This window comes from Oncorhynchus kisutch, unplaced genomic scaffold, assembly GCF_002021735.2.
Source record: "Oncorhynchus kisutch isolate 150728-3 unplaced genomic scaffold, Okis_V2 scaffold997, whole genome shotgun sequence".
Lineage (NCBI taxonomy): Eukaryota > Metazoa > Chordata > Actinopteri > Salmoniformes > Salmonidae > Oncorhynchus > Oncorhynchus kisutch.
Window position 1 is genome coordinate 19,566 of NW_022262942.1, and position 22,244 is coordinate 41,809.

General features: G+C 45.5%; 1 protein-coding gene across 1 annotated transcript; it reads left to right on the forward strand.

The window, feature by feature from the left end:
* The first annotated feature begins 26 nt into the window (after positions 1 to 26).
* LOC116364082 (mucin-5AC) lies at positions 27 to 22,031 on the forward strand. The gene is made up of 10 exons (XM_031817350.1): positions 27 to 697; positions 3,997 to 4,840; positions 5,318 to 7,024; positions 8,392 to 8,544; positions 8,947 to 9,086; positions 14,524 to 14,665; positions 15,593 to 15,722; positions 17,391 to 17,518; positions 19,356 to 19,528; positions 20,702 to 22,031. The coding sequence occupies exons 1-10, from the start codon at positions 545 to 547 to the stop codon at positions 21,047 to 21,049; spliced, it is 3,918 nt and encodes a 1,305-aa protein (XP_031673210.1). The 5' UTR covers positions 27 to 544; the 3' UTR covers positions 21,050 to 22,031.
* The last annotated feature ends 213 nt before the right edge of the window (positions 22,032 to 22,244 follow it).

Genomic DNA, 22,244 nt, shown 5'->3' on the forward strand with positions numbered 1-22,244 from the left:
ATAAAAAATTAAATAGTGAACAATTAGTGCACAGCTCTAACAATATGTTGAAATGGTGATTTATTGATTTTTATTTATGGCCGTTTTTTTTTTAACTGAATAAATCCAGCTGAGGGGGAGAGACGCGCGCCATGCGTTCCAAACAGGTGTGTTCCTGGGCGGGAGTCGCGTGGCTGTTTTCCCGCCCCTTACTTTCGGGGATGAAATGCCAACCGTTAAGACCGCTCCGTATCCATTAGTAACCAGGGAAGCGTTAATCACACATTTGGCCGACATTTTAATTTAGCAGCCGCTTTAGAGGTGTTTGTTTACCTTTCGCAGCTGAGTGCGTATTGCGAGTCATAGGCCATCTCTATAGGTCTACTTTATTGAAGTGTCGATACTCTGTAAAACTTCAAAGTGTGTCACGTTTTAAAGGGCGTAACTTTGGAAAAGAGCCTTTACATTTTGGTTGAGGACATGATTCGCTCTTCAGTGGGTCATTATCTATCTCTCTCGCCATCATCAAACTGACCCGTGTCAAGACACACCGCAACAAACCACGATGCTGATTTTACTCCAGCTGATAAATGTATTGTTGTTGACCAGCATTGGCTCCACTGATGCAGAGAAACTCTTCCACAGTCGGGATCATTCCGACCTACAGATCCCCTCCTCTCACCAGGCTGAGCTCATAACAGACAAGGATACTGCAGAGGTAACACTTTTATTTTCTCTCTCTCTCTCTCTCCAAGTAATCACTATTTTATTAGGTGCAAATGTGATGTTCAGCTATTCAATATATGGCAGATTATACTGTCTGGCATACTGTCTGGCAGATTAAACATCCAAAAGGTCAGACACTAGACTATGTCCATATAGTAGATTATACTGTCTGGCAGATTATGCATTCAAAAGGTCAGAGATGCCCGATGTAGTTATAATGGTTAGGACTGCATATGATGGATATTCTAATATCTTCAGTAGTGGTTATAAAGGCGTTATGGATGTAAACATAAGGGTGAGGGTTTAACCCCATTACAAGACACGACATGGTTTAAATCAATCTTAGATTAGACCTAATCTAGATTTTGTAAATCTACGTTTATAACTCATCAGAGATGTGTTGCACCACTTAATTTTAAGACTGGATTAGTTCATCTAAGGTTAAATCACTAAACTATGATCAGTGATACGTGTCCTAATGGATTCACCATAGCAAGATGTTGTAATTCTATGGAAACAAACCAGCACTGGTCATTGCTAGCTAGCCAGCAAAGTGACTTTTCACTTCAGGCTAAGGATGAAATTAATTGCACTTATCTGTCAAATGATTTATCTGGTTGAGTTTAACGAACATGATAAACCACAGGAGATAAAATTGTTCATCACAATGAAAATAAAGGACATACAAATGATTCACACTGATATTTTATGCATTTAAACAGTGTCAGTTTAGATTTAATCCCAAAACTGAATTTAAATTAGTTTTTAAAACAATGGAGCAACAAGATTACATTTGATCTTGGTCTGAGTTCTAAATTAAATTTAGTGTAGAAGAAGGATTAGATTGAACTATGATTATTGAAAACGAGGTTTAAGGTTCAGTGCAACAACATTACTAGATAAACCTTGATTAAACCCAGTTTAAGAGTTAATCCATGTTGGTACAATCCACCCTGAGTGAATCAAATGGGCCAAAGGTTGTAGGAGTGTAAACTACATACCTGATAGCATAGCTGAGATGGTCACCACCTCGTTCACACAATCAAACTCACAGGATGCCAGCAGAGCCTTGGCCATCTGAGCGTCCAATGGCAACTCAGAGATTATGATCCCGATCTCTGATAGGTTCCCACCGTCGTCCAATGCCGCGAGGTAATCCAGCTCCTCTAGCGACTGCATCAGACCCTCTGGATCTGGATAGGAAGTAGACAACTTAGATCATAGATAATAAAATACAAGATCTGGATAGGAAGTAGACAATTTAGATCATAGATAATAAAATACAAGATCTGGATAGGAAGTAGACAATTTAGATCATAGATAATAAAATACAAGATCTGGATAGGAAGTAGACAACTTAGATCATAGATAATAAAATACAAGATCTGGATAGGAAGTAGACAATTTAGATCATAGATAATAAAATACAAGATCTGGATAGGAAGTAGACAATTTAGATCATAGATAATAAAATACAAGATCTGGATAGGAAGTAGACAATTTAGATCATAGATAATAAAATACAAGATCTGGATAGGAAGTAGACAACTTAGATCATAGATAATAAAATACAAGATCTGGATAGGAAGTAGACAATTTAGATCATAGATAATAAAATACAAGATCTGGATAGGAAGTAGACAACTTAGATAATAGATAATAAAATACCAGATCTGGATAGGAAGTAGACAACTTAGATAATAGATAATAAAATGCCAGATCTGGATAGGAAGTAGACAACTTAGATCATAGATAATAAAATACAAGATCTAGATAGGAAGTAGACAACTTAGATAATAGATCATAAAAGAGAAGATCTGGATAGGAAGTAGATAATCCTAGACTGGTAGCCAGACTAGTGGAATGTTATCTAAACAGAGTGTTACCCAGACTAGAGGAATGTTATCGAAACAGAGTGTTACCCAGACTAGAGGAATGTTATCTAAACAGAGTGGTACCCAGACTAGAGGAATGTTATCTAAACAGAGTGGTACCAGACTAGAGGAATGTTATCTAAACAGACTGGTACCCAGACTAGAGGAATGTTATCTAAACAGACTGGTACCCAGACTAGAGGAATGTTATCTAAACAGACTGGTTCCAGACTAGATGAATGTTATCTAAACAGAGTGGTACCCAGACTAGAGGAATGTTATCTAAACAGACTGGTACCCAGACTAGAGGAATGTTATCTAAACAGACTGGTACCAGACTTTAGGAATGTTATCTAAACAGACTGGTACCAGACTAGATGAATGTTATCTAAACAGAGTGGTACCCAGACTAGAGGAATGTTATCTAAACAGACTGGTACCCAGACTAGAGGAATGTTATCTAAACAGACTGGTACCCAGACTAGATGAATGTTATCTAAACAGACTGGTACCAGACTTTAGGAATGTTATCTAAACAGACTGGTACCCAGACTAGAGGAATGTTATCTAAACAGACTGGTACCCAGACTAGATGAATGTTATCTAAACAGACTGGTACCCAGACTAGAGGAATGTTATCTAAACAGACTGGTACCCAGACTAGAGGAATGTTATCTAAACAGAGTGGTACCAGACTAGAGGAATGTTATCTAAACAGACTGGTACCCAGACTAGAGGAATGTTATCTAAACAGACTAGAGGCATGTTATCTAAACAGACTAGAGGCATGTTATCTAAACAGACTAGAGGAATGTTATCTAAACAGACTAGAGGAATGTTATCTAAACAGACTAGAGGCATGTTATCTAAACAGACTAGAGGAATGTTATCTAAACAGACTAGAGGAATGTTATCTAAACAGACTGGTGCCCAGACTAGAGGAATGTTATCTAAACAGACTAGAGGCATGTTATCTAAACAGACTAGAGGAATGTTATCTAAACAGACTGGTACCCAGACTAGAGGAATGTTATCTAAACAGACTGGTACCCAGACTAGAGGAATGTTATCTAAACAGACTGGTACCCAGACTAGAGGAATGTTATCTAAACAGACTAGAGGAATGTTATCTAAACAGACTGGTACCCAGACTAGAGGAATGTTATCTAAACAGACTGGTACCCAGACTAGAGGAATGTTATCTAAACAGACTAGAGGAATGTTATCTAAACAGACTGGTACCCAGACTAGAGGAATGTTATCTAAACAGACTGGTACCCAGACTAGAGGAATGTTATCTAAACAGACTAGAGGAATGTTATCTAAACAGACTGGTGCCCAGACTAGGTTATTTCCTGTTAGATGTTCTAGAGGTGTTAGTTCTACCAGCTGTTTTAACAACATGCCATATTTCCAGCTATTTCTCTCAAGGTACGGCTTCATAAGACCGGTGAACTGGGAGGAGCTCCAGTTTGACCAATCAACAGGCATTTCTAACGATGAAGACTTTCCCGGGGAGGAAGACCTATCTGGGATACAGGAGGGAGACTCATCGTTGTCACGTGCAGAGACTGATGATGATGATGATGACGAAGACTCTCCAAATCCCACTGAAAGCCAAGCCTTCATCTCAGCTCTCAGAGACTTCCAGATGGTGTCCGGCCTGTCTGTCACAGGGCTGTTTGACGACGCCACCAAGGCTGCCATGAACAAGCCAAGGTGTGGGGTCCCGGATAAGGAGACGGATGATGCTACTGAGGAAGTACACGACTCCACCAGCTCAGCGCTTGGTATCAACACCGCCACCTGGCTAACTAAGAACACAGACACCTCAGAATACTCTAACAAAACCTTCAGTGGTGTTTTAAATGGCTCTGCTACTGATTACCCAGTGGACAATAACATATTGACTAACCTTTCTAATGGCACTGATGGAAACTATACAGAGGTTGACAATTCATTCAGTGACATTTTTAATAGCACTGTTAGTACCCACAAAGGTGATATATCTGCCAGTAGCACAACAGAATACTACGACCCAGTCGGTGATACTCTCAATGATTCTGCTATAAACAACACAGAGAATAACAGCAATACACACAGTCACACAGGGAACGACCCTACCACTGCTATTGACAGACCTCATCAGAGCCCTCCTCCTACCACTGCTACTGACAGACCTCATCAGAGGCCTCCTCCTACCACTGCTACTGACAGACCTCATCAGAGCCCTCCTCCTACCACTGCTACTGACAGACCTCATCAGAGGCCTCCTCCTACCACTGCTACTGACAGACCTCATCAGAGGCCTCCTCCTACCACTGCTACTGACAGACCTCATCAGAGGCCTCCTCCTACCACTGCTACTGACAGTCCTCATCGGAGCCCTCCTTCTACCACTGCTACTGACAGACCTCATCAGAGCCCTCCTCCTACCACTGCTACTGACAGTCCTCATCGGAGCCCTCCTTCTACCACTGCTACTGACAGACCTCATCAGAGCCCCCCTCCTACCACTGCTACTGACAGACCTCATCAGAGCCCTCCTCCTACCACTGCTACTGACAGACCTCATCAGAGCCCTCCTCCTACCACTGCTACTGACAGACCTCATCAGAGGCCTCCTCCTACCACTGCTACTGACAGACCTCATCAGAGGCCTCCTCCTACCACTGCTACTGACAGACCTCATCAGAGCCCTCCTCCTACCACTGCTACTGACAGACCTCATCAGAGGCCTCCTCCTACCACTGCTACTGACAGACCTCATCAGAGGCCTCCTCCTACCACTGCTACTGACAGACCTCATCAGAGGCCTCCTCCTACCACTGCTACTGACAGACCTCATCAGACGCCTCCTCCTACCACTGGTACTGACAGACCTCATCAGAGCCCTCCTCCTACCACTGGTACTGACAGACCTCATCAGCGTCAGAGCCCTCCTCCTACCACTGCTACTGACAGACCTCATCTTAGTCAGAGCCCTCCTCTTACCACTGCTACTGACAGACCTCATTGGAGCACACCTACCACTGCTACTGACAGACCTCATCAGCATCAGAGCCCTCCTCCTACCACTGCTAATGACAGACCTCATCAGAACCCTCCTCCTACCAGTGCTACTGACAGACCTCATTGGAGCCGCACTCCTACCACTGCTACTGACAGACCTCATCAGCGTCAGAGCCCTCCTCCTACCACTGCTACTGACAGACCTCAACAGAGCCCTCCTTCTACCACTGCTACTGACAGACCTCATCAGAGCCTTCCTCCTACCACTGCTACTAACGGACCTCATCAGAGCCCTCCTCCTACCACTGGTACTGACAGACCTCATCAGAGCCCTCCTCCTACCACTGGTACTGACAGACCTCATCAGCGTCAGAGCCCTCCTCCTACCACTGCTATTGACAGATCTCATCAGAGCCCTCCTCCTACCACTGCTACTGACAGACCTCATCAGAGGCCTCCTCCTACCACTGCTACTGACAGACCTCATCAGAGCCCTCCTCCTACCACTGCTACTGACAAACCTCATCAGAGCCCTCCTCCTACCACTGCTACTGACAGACCTCATCAGAGCCCTCCTCCTACCACTGCTACTGACAGACCTCATCAGAGCCCTCCTCCTACCACTGCTACTGACAGACCTCATCAGAGCCCTCCTCCTACCACTGCTACTGACAGACCTCATCAGCGTCAGATCCCTCCTCCTATCACTGCTACTGATAGACCTCATCAGAGCCCTCCTCCTACCACTGCTACTGACAGACCTCAACAGAGTCAGAGCCCTCCTCTTACCATTGCTACTGACAGACCTCAATGGAGCACTCCTACCACTGCTACTGACAGACCTCATTGGAGCCGCACTCCTACCACTGCTACTGACAGACCTCATCAGCGTCAGAGCCCTCCTCTTACCATTGCTACTGACAGACCTCAATGGAGCACTCCTACCACTGCTACTGACAGACCTCATTGGAGCCGCACTCCTACCACTGCTAATGACAGACCTCATCAGAACCCTCCTACCACTGCTACTGACAGACCTCATCAGAACCCTCCTCCTACCACTGCTACTGACCGACGTCATCAGAACCCTCCTCCTACCACTGCTAATGACAGACCTCATCAGAGCCCTCCTCCTACCACTGCTACTGACAGACCTCATCAGAGCCCTCCTCCTACCACTGCTACTGACAGACCTCATCAGAGCCCTCCTCCTACCACTGCTACTGACAGACCTCATCAGAGCCCTCCTCCTACCACTGCTACTGACAGACCTCATCGGAGCCCTTTTCCTACCACTGCTACTGACAGACCTCATCAGCATCAGAACAGCGTGGCCTCACTGCTGTCCAAGCGGAGACAGAAGAGACATGTGGGGAAACGTGCATGGGGAAACATGGCATTCTCCAAAATGGTGCTGAAGTGGAGGCTGATAGGTGAGAGTTACTATGAGACTGATAAGGGAGGGTTACTATGAGGCTGATAGGTGAGGGTTACTATGAGACTGATAGGTGAGGGTTACTATGAGACTGATAGGTGAGGGTTACTATGAGACTGATAGGTGAGGGTTACTATGAGGCTGATAGGTGAGGGTTACTATGAGGCTGATAGGTGAGAGTTACTATGAGACTGATAGGTGAGGGTTACTATGAGACTGATAGGTGAGGGTTACTATGATACTGATAGGTGAGGGTTACTATGAGGCTGATAGGTGAGGGTTACTATGAGACTGATAGGTGAGGGTTACTATGAGGCTGATAAGGGAGGGTTACTATGAGGCTGATAGGTGAGGGTTACTGTGAGGCTGATAGGTGAGGGTTACTATGCTACTGATAGGTGAGAGTTACTATGAGGCTGATAGGTGAGGGTTACTATGAGGCTGATAGGTGAGGGTTACTGTGAGGCTGATAAGGGAGGGTTATTGTGAGGCTGATATGTGAGGGTTACTATGAGGCTGATAGGTGAGGGTTACTATGAGGCTGATAGGTGAGGGTTACTATGAGGCTGATAGGTGAGGGTTACTATGATACTGATAGGTGAGGGTTACTATGAGACTGATTGGTGAGGGTTACTAGGAGACTGATAGGTGAGGGTTACTATGAGGCTGATAGGTGAGGGTTACTATGAGACTGATAGGTGAGGGTTACTATGAGACTGATAGGTGAGGGTTACTATGATACTGATAGGTGAGGGTTACTATGAGACTGATAGGTGAGGGTTACTATGAGGCTGATAGGTGAGAGTTACTATGAGGCTGATAGGTGAGGGTTACTATGAGGCTGATAGGTGAGGGTTACTGTGAGGCTGATAAGGGAGGGTTATTGTGAGGCTGATAGGTGAGGTTTACTATGAGACTGATAGGTGAGAGTTACTATGAGACTGATAGGTGAGAGTTACTATGAGACTGATAGGTGAGAGTTACTATGAGACTGATAGGTGAGAGTTACTATGAGGCTGATAGGTGAGTTACTATGAGGCTGATAGGTGAGGGTTACTATGAGGCTGATAGGTGAGAGTTACTATGAGACTGATAGGTGAGAGTTACTATGAGACTGATAGGTGAGAGTTACTATGAGACTGATAGGTGAGGGTCACTATGATACTGATAGGTGAGGGTTACTATGAGGCTGATAGGTGAGGGTTACTATGAGACTGATAGGTGAGAGTTACTATGAGGCTGATAGGTGATAGTTACTATGAGGCTGATAGGTGAGTTACTATGAGGCTGATAGGTGAGGGTTACTATGAGGCCAGAGACTTGTCATATTCAACAGAGTGTGTGCTGGCCTTTGTTCATGTCTAGGAGAGGGTTACAGCAGTCAGCTGACCATACAGGACCAGAGACATATCATCAGCCTGGCCTTCAGGATGTGGAGCGAGGTGTCTCCCCTGGAGTTTATAGAGGACACATCCTCTCCCCTGGCGGATGTAGACATCAAACTGGGTTTTGGAACAGGTGGGTCTCGTATTAGCCTGGGCACCAGTCCATTTCTACTCACATACCGGTCCTTACCAGTCCCTGTAATGCAATGACACAAAGTACAAGGACTGGAATGTTCGCAAAAACAGACTGGTACCCAGTCTCGTCTCACATGCCTTGGTTTAGACAATATTACCTGTGTATTTGGGATGAATTGAATGTTATGAATAAATTGCATCTACTCTAGCCTGGTCCCAGACCTGTATATGCTGTCTTGTTGTCAGCTGGTAGGACGACACAAGCAGATCACGGACCAGGCTTTCATTATGCTATATCTTCCCTGGAAATGGTTATTTAAAAAAAATGTTATATCTTTACATTTTGTAGAGGCGATGACGATAGATAGTGTGTCCTTTTCGTTGTGTTTCAACCATGCAGGGAGACACTTGGGATGCAACCAGAAGTTCGATGGTACTGGACGAGAGTTTGCTCACGCCTGGTTCCTGGGAGACATTCACTTCGATGACGATGAACATTTTACTGCACCTAACACTGGCAGTGGCATCAGCCTGCTCAAAGTGAGTGTGGGACAGGATGTTTTGATTCAAACATGATGGTTATCTGTAATATCTGATGGACTTGTGATTTTGTGTTGTACCTGCCTGCCTTCCCTGCGTTCATTTATAAGACAAACTACATTCATGTAAATATTAGAAAACCCAGGAAACCTGAGGGCTGAGTGAGCACTATCAGGTAGGAGACAGGTAGCCTAGTGGTTAAATGTCAGGGCTGAGTGAGCACTATCAGGTAGGAGACAGGTAGCCTAGTGGTTAAATGTCAGGGCTGAGTGAGCACCTTCAGGTAGGAGACAGGTAGCCTAGTGGTTAAATGTCAGGGCTGAGTGAGCACCTTCAGGTAGCCTAGTGGTTAAATGTCAGGGCTGAGTGAGCACTATCAGGTAGGAGACAGGTAGCCTAGTGGTTAAATGGCAGGGCTAAGTGAGCAATATCAGGTAGAAGACAGGTAGCCTAGTGGTTAAATATCAGGGCTGAGTAAACACTATCAGGTAGCCTAGTGGTTAAATGTCAGGGCTGAGTGAGCACCATCAGGTAGCCTAGTGGTTGAATGTCAGGGCTGAGTGAGCACTATCAGGTAGGAGACAGGTAGCCTAGTGGTTAAATGTCAGGGCTGAGTGAACACTATCAGGTAGCCTAGTGGTTAAATGTCAGGGCTGAGTGAGCACCATCAGGTAGCCTAGTGGTTGAATGTCAGGGCTGAGTGAGCACTATCAGGTAGGAGACAGGTAGCCTAGTGGTTAAATGTCAGGGCTGAGTGAGCACCATCAGGTAGGAGACAGGTAGCCTTGTGGTTAAATGTCAGAGCTGAGTGAGCACTATCAGGTAGTCTAGTGGTTAAATGTCAGGGCTGAGTGAGCACCATCAGGTAGGAGACAGGTAGCCTAGTGGTTAAATGTCAGGGCTGAGTGAGAACTATCAGGTAGCCTAGTGGTTAAATGTCAGGGCTGAGTGAGCACTATCAGGTAGCCTAGTGGTTAAATGCCATGGCTGAGTGAGCACTAACAGGTAGGAGACAGGTAGCATAGTGGTTAAATGTCAGGGCTGAGTGAGCAATATCAGGTATCCTAGTTGTTAAATGCCATGGCTGAGTAAGCACTATCAGGTAGGAGACAGGTAGCCTAGTGGTTAAATGGCAGGGCTGAGTGAGCACTATCAGGTAGGAGACAGGTAGCCTAGTGGTTAAATGTCAGGGCTGAGTGAGCACTATCAGGTAGCCTAGTGGTTAAATGTCAGGGCTGAGTAAGCACTATCAGGTAGGAGACAGGTAGCCTAGTGGTTAAATGGCAGGGCTGAGTGAGCACTATCAGGTAGGAGACAGGTAGCCTAGTGGTTGAATGTCAGGGCTGAGTGAGCACTATCAGGTAGCCTAGTGGTTGAATGTCAGGGCTGAGTGAGCAGTATCAGGTAGCCTAGTGGTTAAATGTCAGGGCTGAGTGAACACTATCAGGTAGCCTAGTGGTTAAATGTCAGGGCTGAGTGAGAACTATCAGGTAGGAGACAGGTAACCTAGTGGTTAAATGTCAGGGCTGAGTGAGAAATATCAGGTAGGAGACAGGTAGTCTAGTGGTTAAATGTCAGGACTGAGTGAGAACCATCAGGTAGGAGACAGGTAGCCTAGTGGTTAAATGTCAGGGCTGAGTGAGCACTATCAGGTAGCCTAGTGGTTAAATGTCAGGGCTGAGTGAGCACCATCAGGTAGCCTAGTGGTTAAATGTCAGGGCTGAGTGAGCACCATCAGGTAGCCTAGTGGTTAAATGTCAGGGCTGAGTGAGCACTATCAGGTAGCCTAGTGGTTAAATGTCAGGGCTGAGTGAGCACTATCAGGTAGGAGACAGGTAGCCTAGTGGTTAAATGTCAGGGCTGAGTGAGCAGTATCAGGTAGGAGACAGGTAGCCTAGTGGTTGAATGTCAGGGATGAGTGAGCACTATCAGGTAGGAGACAGGTAGCCTAGTGGTTACATGTCAGGGCTGAGTGAGCAGTATCAGGTAGGAGACAGGTAGCCTAGTGGTTGAATGTCAGGGCTGAGTGAGCAGTATCAGGTAGCCTAGTGGTTAAATGTCAGGGCTGAGTGAGCACTATCAGGTAGCCTAGTGGTTAAATGTCAGGGCTGAGTGAGCACCATCAGGTAGCCTAGTGGTTGAATGTCAGGGCTGAGTGAGCACTATCAGGTAGGAGACAGGTAGCCTAGTGGATAAATGTCAGGGCTGAGTGAACACTATCAGGTAGCCTAGTGGTTAAATGTCAGGGCTGAGTGAGCACCATCAGGTAGCCTAGTGGTTGAATGTCAGGGCTGAGTGAGCACTATCAGGTAGGAGACAGGTAGCCTAGTGGTTAAATGTCAGGGCTGAGTGAGCACCATCAGGTAGGAGACAGGTAGCCTTGTGGTTAAATGTCAGAGCTGAGTGAGCACTATCAGGTAGTCTAGTGGTTAAATGTCAGGGCTGAGTGAGCACCATCAGGTAGGAGACAGGTAGCCTAGTGGTTAAATGTCAGGGCTGAGTGAGAACTATCAGGTAGCCTAGTGGTTAAATGTCAGGGCTGAGTGAGCACTATCAGGTAGCCTAGTGGTTAAATGCCATGGCTGAGTGAGCACTATCAGGTAGGAGACAGGTAGCATAGTGGTTAAATGTCAGGGCTGAGTGAGCAATATCAGGTATCCTAGTTGTTAAATGCCATGGCTGAGTAAGCACTATCAGGTAGGAGACAGGTAGCCTAGTGGTTAAATGGCAGGGCTGAGTGAGCACTATCAGGTAGGAGACAGGTAGCCTAGTGGTTAAATGTCAGGGCTGAGTGAGCACTATCAGGTAGCCTAGTGGTTAAATGTCAGGGCTGAGTGAGCACCATCAGGTAGCCTAGTGGTTAAATGGCAGGGCTGAGTGAGCACTATAAGGTAGCCTAGTGGTTAAATGTCAGGGCTGAGTGAGCACTATCAGGTAGGAGACAGGTAGCCTAGTGGTTAAATGGCAGGGCTGAGTGAGCACTATCAGGTAGGAGACAGGTAGCCTAGTGGTTGAATGTCAGGGCTGAGTGAGCACTATCAGGTAGCCTAGTGGTTGAATGTCAGGGCTGAGTGAGCAGTATCAGGTAGCCTAGTGGTTAAATGTCAGGGCTGAGTGAACACTATCAGGTAGCCTAGTGGTTAAATGTCAGGGCTGAGTGAGAACTATCAGGTAGGAGACAGGTAACCTAGTGGTTAAATGTCAGGGCTGAGTGAGAAATATCAGGTAGGAGACAGGTAGTCTAGTGGTTAAATGTCAGGGCTGAGTGAGAACCATCAGGTAGGAGACAGGTAGCCTAGTGGTTAAATGGCAGGGCTGAGTGAGCACTATCAGGTAGGAGACAGGTAGCCTAGTGGTTGAATGTCAGGGCTGAGTGAACACTATCAGGTAGCCTAGTGGTTGAATGTCAGGGCTGAGTGAGCAGTATCAGGTAGCCTAGTGGTTAAATGTCAGGGCTGAGTGAACACTATCAGGTAGCCTAGTGGTTAAATGTCAGGGCTGAGTGAGAACTATCAGGTAGGAGACAGGTAACCTAGTGGTTAAATGTCAGGGCTGAGTGAGAAATATCAGGTAGGAGACAGGTAGTCTAGTGGTTAAATGTCAGGGCTGAGTGAGAACCATCAGGTAGGAGACAGGTAGCCTAGTGGTTAAATGTCAGGGCTGAGTGAGCACTATCAGGTAGCCTAGTGGTTAAATGTCAGGGCTGAGTGAGCACCATCAGGTAGCCTAGTGGTTAAATGTCAGGGCTGAGTGAGCACCATCAGGTAGCCTAGTGGTTAAATGTCAGGGCTGAGTGAGCACCATCAGGTAGCCTAGTGGTTAAATGTCAGGGCTGAGTGAGCACTATCAGGTAGCCTAGTGGTTAAATGTCAGGGCTGAGTGAGCACTATCAGGTAGGAGACAGGTAGCCTAGTGGTTACATGTCAGGGCTGAGTGAGCACTATAAGGTAGCCTAGTGGTTAAATGTCAGGGCTGAGTGAGCAGTATCAGGTAGGAGACAGGTAGCCTAGTGGTTGAATGTCAGGGCTGAGTGAGCACTATCAGGTAGGAGACAGGTAGCCTAGTGGTTACATGTCAGGGCTGAGTGAGCACTATAAGGTAGCCTAGTGGTTAAATGTCAGGGCTGAGTGAGCAGTATCAGGTAGGAGACAGGTAGCCTAGTGGTTACATGTCAGGGCTGAGTGAGCACTATAAGGTAGCCTAGTGGTTAAATGTCAGGGCTGAGTGAGCACTATCAGGTAGCCTAGTGGTTAAATGTCAGGGCTGAGTGAGCACTATCAGGTAGCCTAGTGGTTAAATGTCAGGGCTGAGTGAGCACCATCAGGTAGCCTAGTGGTTAAATGTCAGGGCTGAGTGAGCACTATCAGGTAGCCTAGTGGTTAAATGTCAGGGCTGAGTGAGCACTATCAGGTAGCCTAGTGGTTAAATGTCAGGGCTGAGTGAGCACTATCAGGTAGCCTAGTGGTTAAATGTCAGGGCTGAGTGAGCACTATCAGGTAGCCTAGTGGTTAAATGTCAGGGCTGAGTGAGCACTATCAGGTAGCCTAGTGGTTAAATGTCAGGGCTGAGTGAGCACTATCAGGTAGCCTAGTGGTTAAATGTCAGGGCTGAGTGAGCACTATCAGGTAGCCTAGTGGTTAAATGTCAGGGCTGAGTGAGCACTATCAGGTAGCCTAGTGGTTAAATGTCAGGGCTGAGTGAGCACTATCAGGTAGCCTAGTGGTTAAATGTCAGGGCTGAGTGAGCACTATCAGGTAGCCTAGTGGTTGAGTCCCCAAGTCGACGAGGTGAAAAATCTGTCAGTGTGCCCTTAAGCAAGGTACTTAACCCTATTTGCACCTGTAATTTAGTCAAGCAGCTAACCGATCACTGCAGCTGTACATATTCTATTGGTAAATAGCCCACCCATTTTCACCTACCTCATCCCCATACTGTTTTTATTTATTTACTTTTCTGCTCTTTTGCACACCAATATCTCTACCTGTACATGACCATCTGATCTTTTATCACTCCAGTGTTAATCTGCAAAATTGTAATTATTCGCCTACCTCCTCATGCCTTTTGCACACATTGTATATAGACTCCCCCTTTGTTTTCTACTGTGTTATTGACTTGTTAATTGTTTACTCCATGTGTAACTCTTTGTTGTCTGTTCACACTGCTATGCTTTATCTTGGCCAGGTCGCAGTTGCAAATGAGAACTTGTTCTCAACTAGCCTACCTGGTTAAATAAAGGTGTTCTCAACTAGCCTACCTGGTTAAATAAAGGTGTTCTCAACTAGCCTACCTGGTTAAATAAAGGTGTTCTCAACTAGCCTACCTGGTTAAATAAAGGTGTTCTCAACTAGCCTACCTGGTTAAATAATGGTGAAATAAAAATAAATAAAAAATAAATGTAATTACCCCTGAATACTACCGTTGTTTTCCCACCCGTCAGGTGGCAGTGCATGAGATAGGCCACGTCCTGGGCCTGCCTCACATCTACAGGACTGGTTCCATTATGCAACCAAGTTACCTGCCCCAGGAATCAGGCTTCGAGATCAACTGGATGGACAGGAAGTCCATACAGCACCTCTATGGTAGGACAGAGCCACTGTATGTGAAAGTTGTGGAAACAGTACCACCTAGTGGACGAAATAGGAATATACTACCTGCCTACCTACCTACCTACCTACACCTGTCTACCTACCTACCTACCTACACCTGTCTACCTACCTACCTATCTACCTACCTACCTACCTGCCTACACCTGTCTACCTACCTACCTACCTACCTACCTACAAACACCTGTCTACCTACCTAACTATCTACCTACCTACCTACCTACCTACCTACCTACCTACACCTGTCTACCTACCTACCTACCTACACCTGTCTACCTACCTACCTACCTACCTACCTACCTGCCTACCTACCTACACCTACCTACCTACCTACCTACCTACCTACCTACCTACCTACCTACCTACCTACCTATCTACACCTGTCTACCTACCTACCTACCTACCTACCTACACCTGTCCACCTACCATCTGGCTGGCTGTCTGGCTACCTGGCTATCTGTCAAATCCTCTTCTATCTGTTTGTCTGGTCTGTTTCCCTCTAGGGGGCTGTAAGGTTCAACAGTCTGGTCTGTTTCCCTCTAGGGGGCTGTAAGGTTCAACAGTCTGGTCTGTTTCCCTCTAGGGGGCTGTAAGGTTCAACAGTCTGGTCTGTTTCCCTCTAGGGGGCTGTAAGGTTCAACAGTCTGGTCTGTTTCCCTCTAGGGGGCTGTAAGGTTCAACAGTCTGGTCTGTTTCCCTCTAGGGGGCTGTAAGGTTCAACAGTCTGGTCTGTTTCCCTCTAGGGGGCTGTAAGGTTCAACAGTCTGGTCTGTTTCCCTCTAGGGGGCTGTAAGGTTCAACAGTCTGGTCTGTTTCCCTCTAGGGGGCTGTACGGTTCAACAGTCTGGTCTGTTTCCCTCTAGGGGGCTGTAAGGTTCAACAGTCTGGTCTGTTTCCCTCTAGGGGGCTGTAAGGGTCAGTACAACACAGTGTTTGACTGGATCAGGAAGGAGAGAACCCAGTACGGTGAGGTGGTGATTCGTTTCAACACCTACTTCATGAGGGACGGCAGGTACTGGCTCTATGAGAACAGGTAAAAACTGACAAATAATCACAATCTTAAAGTTTACCTTTCCGTTAGTCAGCACCTCTTCAACGACTTTGGGTGTGTGTCAATTAATTTCTACAGACCAACAACTATACAGTGCCTTGTGAAAGTATTCGGCCCCCTTGAACTTTGCGACCTTTTGCCACATTTCAGGCTTCAAACATAAAGATATAAAACTGTATTTTTTTGTGAAGAATCAACAACAAGTGGGACACAATCATGAAGTGGAACGACATTTATTGGATATTTCAAACTTTTTCAAGGGGGCCGAAAACTTTCGCAAGGCACTGTATATGTGTATTTTGAAAACAATGAGATAGACTTCCTAAATCATCGTTATAAAAAGTATGGAAAAGAGGTTGAAATATATATATATATATATATATATACAGTACCAGTCCATAGTCTGGACACACCGACTCATTCCAGATTGTTCTTTATTTGTACTATTTTCTACAGTGTAGAATAATAGTGAAGACATCAAAACTATGGAATAACACACATGGAATCATGTGTCAACTTGAGGTCTGTTATTGTGAAGTGGAAACGTCTAGGAGCAACAATGGCTAAGCCGCAAAGTGGTAGGCCACACAAGCTCACAGAACGAGACCAGCTGAAGTGCTGAAGCACGTAAAAATTGTCTGTCCCTCGGTTGCAACACTCACAACCGAGTTCCAAACTGCCTCTGGAAGCAACGTCAGCACAAGAACTGTTAGTCGGGAGCTTTATGAAATGAGTTTCCATGGCCGCGCAGCCGCACACAAGCCTAAGATCACCATGCTCAATGCCAAGCGTCGGCTGGAGTGATGTAAAGTTTGCCGCCATTGGACTCTGGAACAGTGGAAACGTGTTCTCTGGAGTGATGAATCACACTTCACCATCTGGGTTGGCGGATGCCAGAAGAACGCTACCTGCCCCATTGCATAGTGCCTTGGTGGAGGACGAGTAATGGTCTGGGGCTGTCTTTCATGGTTTGGGCCCCTTAGTTCCAGTCAAGGAAAATCTTAACGCTACAGCATACAATGACATTCTAGATGATTCTGTTCTTCCAATGTTGTGGCAACAGTTTCCTGTTTCAGCATGGCAATGCCGCCGTGTACAAAGCGAGGTCCATACAGAAATGGTTTGTCAACATCGGTGGGGAAGAAGTTGACTGGCCTGCACAGAGCCCTGACCTCAACCCCATCGAACACCTTTGGGTTGAATTGGAAGGCCGAATGCGAGCCGGGCCTAATCGCCCAAAATCAGTGCCCGACCTCAACCCCATCGAACACCTTTGGGTGGAATTGAAACCCCGACTGTGAGCCAGGCCTAATCGCCCAAAATCAGTGCCCGACCTCACTAATGCTGTTATGGCTGAATGAAAGTCAGTCCCCGTAGCAATGTTCCAACATCTAGTGGAAAGTCTTCCCAGAAGAGTGGAGCTGCAAACGGAGGGACCAACTCCATTTTAATGCCCATGATTATGTAATGAGATGCAGGCGTCCACATACTTTTGGTCATGTAGTGTATGTACAATTACATTCATTATGTTGTATAAACATTCCCCCCCCAAAATATAAACATAAATATCTGGAATTTTTCAAAACGCACGTAAATATATGGTTCTTCATTGCAAGGGTTGAAATCATTCTTCTCTCTGTATGAGGACAGGACCAACCGAACCCGCTATGGTGACCCGGTGGCTCTTCAGGTGGGCTGGCACGGCATACCTCCCGACGGGGTAGACGCATGTGTTCACGTGTGGAACAGGAACACTGATGCTGTCTACTTCTTTAAAGGTAATGGAACTGACTAGAGTAAACCTGTCTCTCTCTCTCTCTCTCTCTCTCTCTCTCTCTCTCTCTTTTGACTGTGGCTCCATCTGTAGGAGGCTTGAGTCTCCCTCTTGACTGTGGCTCCATCTGTTAGAGGCTTGAGTCTCCCTCTTGACTGTGGTTCCATCTGTTAGTGGCTTGAGTCTCCCTCTTGACTGTGGCTCCATCTGTTAGAGGCTTGAGTCTCCCTCTTGACTGTGGTTCCATCTGTTGGGGTCTTGAGTCTCCCTCTTGACTGTGTCTTCCTCTGTTAGAGGCTTGAGTCTCCCTCTTGACTGTGTTTCCATCTGTTAAAGACTTGAGTCTCCCTCTTGACTGTGGTTCCATCTGTTGGGGTCTTGAGTCTCCCTCTTGACTGTGTCTTCCTCTGTTAGAGGCTTGAGTCTCCCTCTTGACTGTGGTTCCATCATTAGGGGGCTTGAGTCTCCCTCTTGACTGTGTCTCCATCTGTAGGAGGCTTGAGTCTCCCTCTTGACTGTGTTTCCATCTGTTGGGGACTTGAGTCTCCCTCTTGACTGTGGTTCCGTCTGTAGGAGGCTTGAGTCTCCCTCTTGACTGTGGTTCCATCATTAGGGGGCTTGAGTCTCCTTCTTGACTGTGGTTCCATCTGTAGGAGGCTTGAGTCTCCCTCTTGACTGTGTTTCCATCTGTTGGGGACTTGAGTCTCCCTCTTGACTGTGGCTCCATCTGTTAAAGACTTGGGTCTTCCTCTTGACTCTGGTTCCATCATTAGGAGGCTTGAGTCTCCCCCTTGACTGTGGTTCCATCATTAGGGGGCTTGAGTCTCCTTCTTGACTGTGGTTCCATCATTAGGGGGCTTGAGTCTTCGTCTTGACTGTGGTTCCATCATTAGGGGGCTTGAGTCTCCCTCTTGACTGTGGCTCCATCTGTTAAAGACTTGAGTCTCCGTCTTGACTGTGGCTCCATCTGTTAAAGACTTGAGTCTCCTCTTGACTGTGTCTCCATCTGTTAGAGGCTTAAGTCTCCCTCTTGACTGTGGCTCCATCTGTTAAAGACTTGAGTCTCCTCTTGACTGTGGCTCCATCTGTTAAAGACTTGAGTCTCCTCTTGACTGTGTCTCCATCTGTTAGAGGCTTACGTCTCCCTCTTGACTGTGGCTCCATCTGTTAAAGACTTAAGTCACCTCTTGACTGTGTTTCCATCATTAGGGGGCTTGAGTCTCCCTCTTGACTGTGTCTCCATCTGTTAAAGACTTGAGTCTCCTCTTGACTGTGGCTCCATCTGTTAAAGACTTGAGTCTCCGTCTTGACTGTGGTTCCATCATTAGGGGGCTTGAGTCTCCGTCTTGACTGTGTCTCCATCTGTTAAAGACTTGAGTCTCCGTCTTGACTGTGTTTCCATCATTAGGGGGCTTGAGTCTCCGTCTTGACTGTGGTTCCATCATTAGGGGGCTTGAGTCTCCGTCTTGACTGTGTTTCCATCATTAGGGGGCTTGAGTCTCCGTCTTGACTGTGTTTCCTTCATTAGGGGGCTTGAGTCTCCGTCTTGACTGTGGTTCCATCATTAGGGGGCTTGAGTCTCCGTCTTGACTGTGGTTCCATCATTAGGGGGCTTGAGTCTCCCTCTTGACTGTGTCTCCATCTGTTAAAGACTTGAGTCTCCCTCTTGACGTTCAACTCTGTCTGTAAATCGTAGTCCAGACCTACTCTATCATATGGCTGTTTTAAATGACTCTTGTTAGTTTAGTTTTTTTTAAGCGATTTGAAATGATCTCTGTTATGAAAATATCTGTAGAAGTTGAATAAATATATTTGTATGAATATCTCCTTGTGTACACTAGGCACCCAGTACTGGAGGTATGATGATGACAATGACCAGGTGTTTACAGTGGACCCTGAGGGACACCTCTACCCTAGACTCATCTCTGAGGGGTTCCCAGGGGTGCCCAGTCCTATAGACACAGCCTTCTATGACAGGAGGGACTATCACATCTACTTCTTCAAGGGCACCTATGTAAGTCATTAACATATTGTTAATTAGCCATGTCATTAACATATTGTTGATTAGCCATATGTCATTAACATATTGTTGATTTGACATATGTCATTAACATATTGTTGATTAGCCATGTCATTAACATATTGTTGATTTGACATATGTCATTAACATATTGTTGATTTGACATGTCATTAACATATTGTTGATTTGACATATGTCATTAACATATTGTTGATTAGCCATGTGTCATTAACATGTCATTAACATATTGTTGATTTGACATGTCATTAACATGTCAATAACATATTGTTGATTTGACATATGTCATTAACATATTGTTGATTTGACATGTCATTAACATATTGTTGATTAGCCATATGACATTAACATGTCATTAACATATTGTTGATTAGCCATATGTCATTAACATGTCATTAACATGTCATTAACATATTGTTGATCAGCCATGTGTCATTAACATGTCATTAACATATTGTTGATTAGCCATGTGTCATTAACATATTGTTGATTAGCCACGTCATTAACATGTCATTAACATGTCATTAACATAGTGTTGCTTAGTCATGTCATTAACATGTCATTGACATGTCATTAACATAGTGTTGCTTAGCCATGTCATTAACATGGCATTAACATATTGTTGATTAGCCATATGTCATTAACATATTGTTGATTAGCCATGTCATTAACATGTCATTAACATGTCATTAACATAGTGTTGCTTAGTCATGTCATTAACATATTGTTAATTTATGTTTAATGTTCTTTATTTATCTCCTTCCTGTTTTATTTGTCATTTATCTGCTTGATTTGGTTGTTTAAATGTAAAGATTGATTTGATACATTTGAAATGTTCCTCAGCAGAAAACCACCATGATAACGGTTCAGTAAAGGGCTACATTATTCCCCTCAGAGTTTAAACATTCCTCCTTTAATATTTCCCAATTATATCCAAGTGGAAAAAGAGGAGGGAAAAAATGGCTGAATCAGTTGTTAAAACACGTCAAAATATTGTGTCATGAAATCCCCATCGGAGTTGTTTGTTTTGATAAACTGAACATTTACCATCTTGTTGTTTAGTCCATTTATCACGTGCCTCGTTTACATGTTTCAACAGTTCTTTATTTTGTCCTCCTGTCATCTAAACATGTAAAGGTGTTCCAACAGGTGTATGTGTTCGACGTGACAGCCACCCGCGTGTCCCCAGGCTTCCCCAGGAAGATCACCGCTGTGTTCCCAGCAGTAGTGTCTGGGGATCACCCGGGCGGTAGCATAGACGCCGCCTACTTCTCCTACACGCACAACGCTGTCTTCCTGTTCAAGGATACACTGTTCTGGAGGGTGGTGGGGAGGAGCAGAGACCGCTGGAGGAGACCGGCGCTGCCACGCAACGACCTGCTGCCACGCAACGGCCTGCTGCCACACAACGGCCTGCTGCCACGCAGGAAGGTGGAGGAACAGTGGTTTGACATTTGTAACGTTCACCCCTCGGCTCTGAAGGTGGCCCGTCGATGAGAGGGGGGGGCTATGAGGATTCTGTGTAACGTTCACCCCTCGGCCCTGAAAGTGGCCCGTCGATGAGAGGGGGGGGCTATGAGGATTCTGTGTAACGTTCACCCCTCGGCCCTGAAAGTGGCCCGTCGATGAGAGGGGGGGGCTATGAGGATTCTGTGTAACGTTCACCCCTCGGCCCTGAAAGTGGCCCGTCGATGAGAGGGGGGGGGCTATGAGGATTCTGTGTAACGTTCACCCCTCGGCTCTGAAAGTGGCCCGTCGATGAGAGGGGGGGGCTATGAGGATTCTGTGTAACGTTCACCCCTCGGCCCTGAAAGTGGCCCTTCGATGAGAGGGGGGGGGGGGGGGACTATGAGGATTCTGTGGGATTAGTGGAGCCTGGACCCAGATCGGATGGCACTCGTACCAACTCTAAACATGACACTGAGTGAGCAGCACAGACTGGCCCCGTAGCCATGACAACAGAGTTCCTAAGGTGACCGCTGGTTTCACAGTAAACTGACTTATATCCATTACATTATAAAGATGTATTAGTCTACAACACATTTAATTCATTATGATAACTATTGTTAACTATTATCAACCTTGTACATGTCCACAATATATATTTAGTTGTTTCAAAAAATTATTTTAATAGTTTAATGGCCACGATTACAGACACCTGTGTCTTTTGACACTATATAAACGCAGTGTTTATACCCTGATGAAGACGGTTTGGGCTGTCGAAACGTTGGACATCTGAGCTCCTAGAGTGGTGAGGCTCTCCTTTACTATTACATATTGGAATAGTTTACACAATATGTCGTTGAAGACAATAATGCCTTTTTTTTGGCATGTTCTTATGTTTCATTTCTATAAAATCAGTTGTATTTATATGGACTGAATTGAATTGACAAAAACAAACTCTGAAAACGCAGTTTTTAATTTAGACTGAGATCAGATACATGTTCCCTATTAAAGACTTGTAACAACAAACACAAAACAATGCTTCTGTTGTCTTGGATGTGATTGGCTTAATTTATCAACACCACAGAACACATTCTGGAATGATTGATTGGTGAAATCTCTATGGTAACAGAAAATTCTAAACATGGGGATTCTTTTTCTTTTCTGGTAAAATAATCAATAGGATGGCAGATTTTGTAAGATTTAACACAAGTTAAAATTGTCATTTGAATAACACCGTTTCACTTTT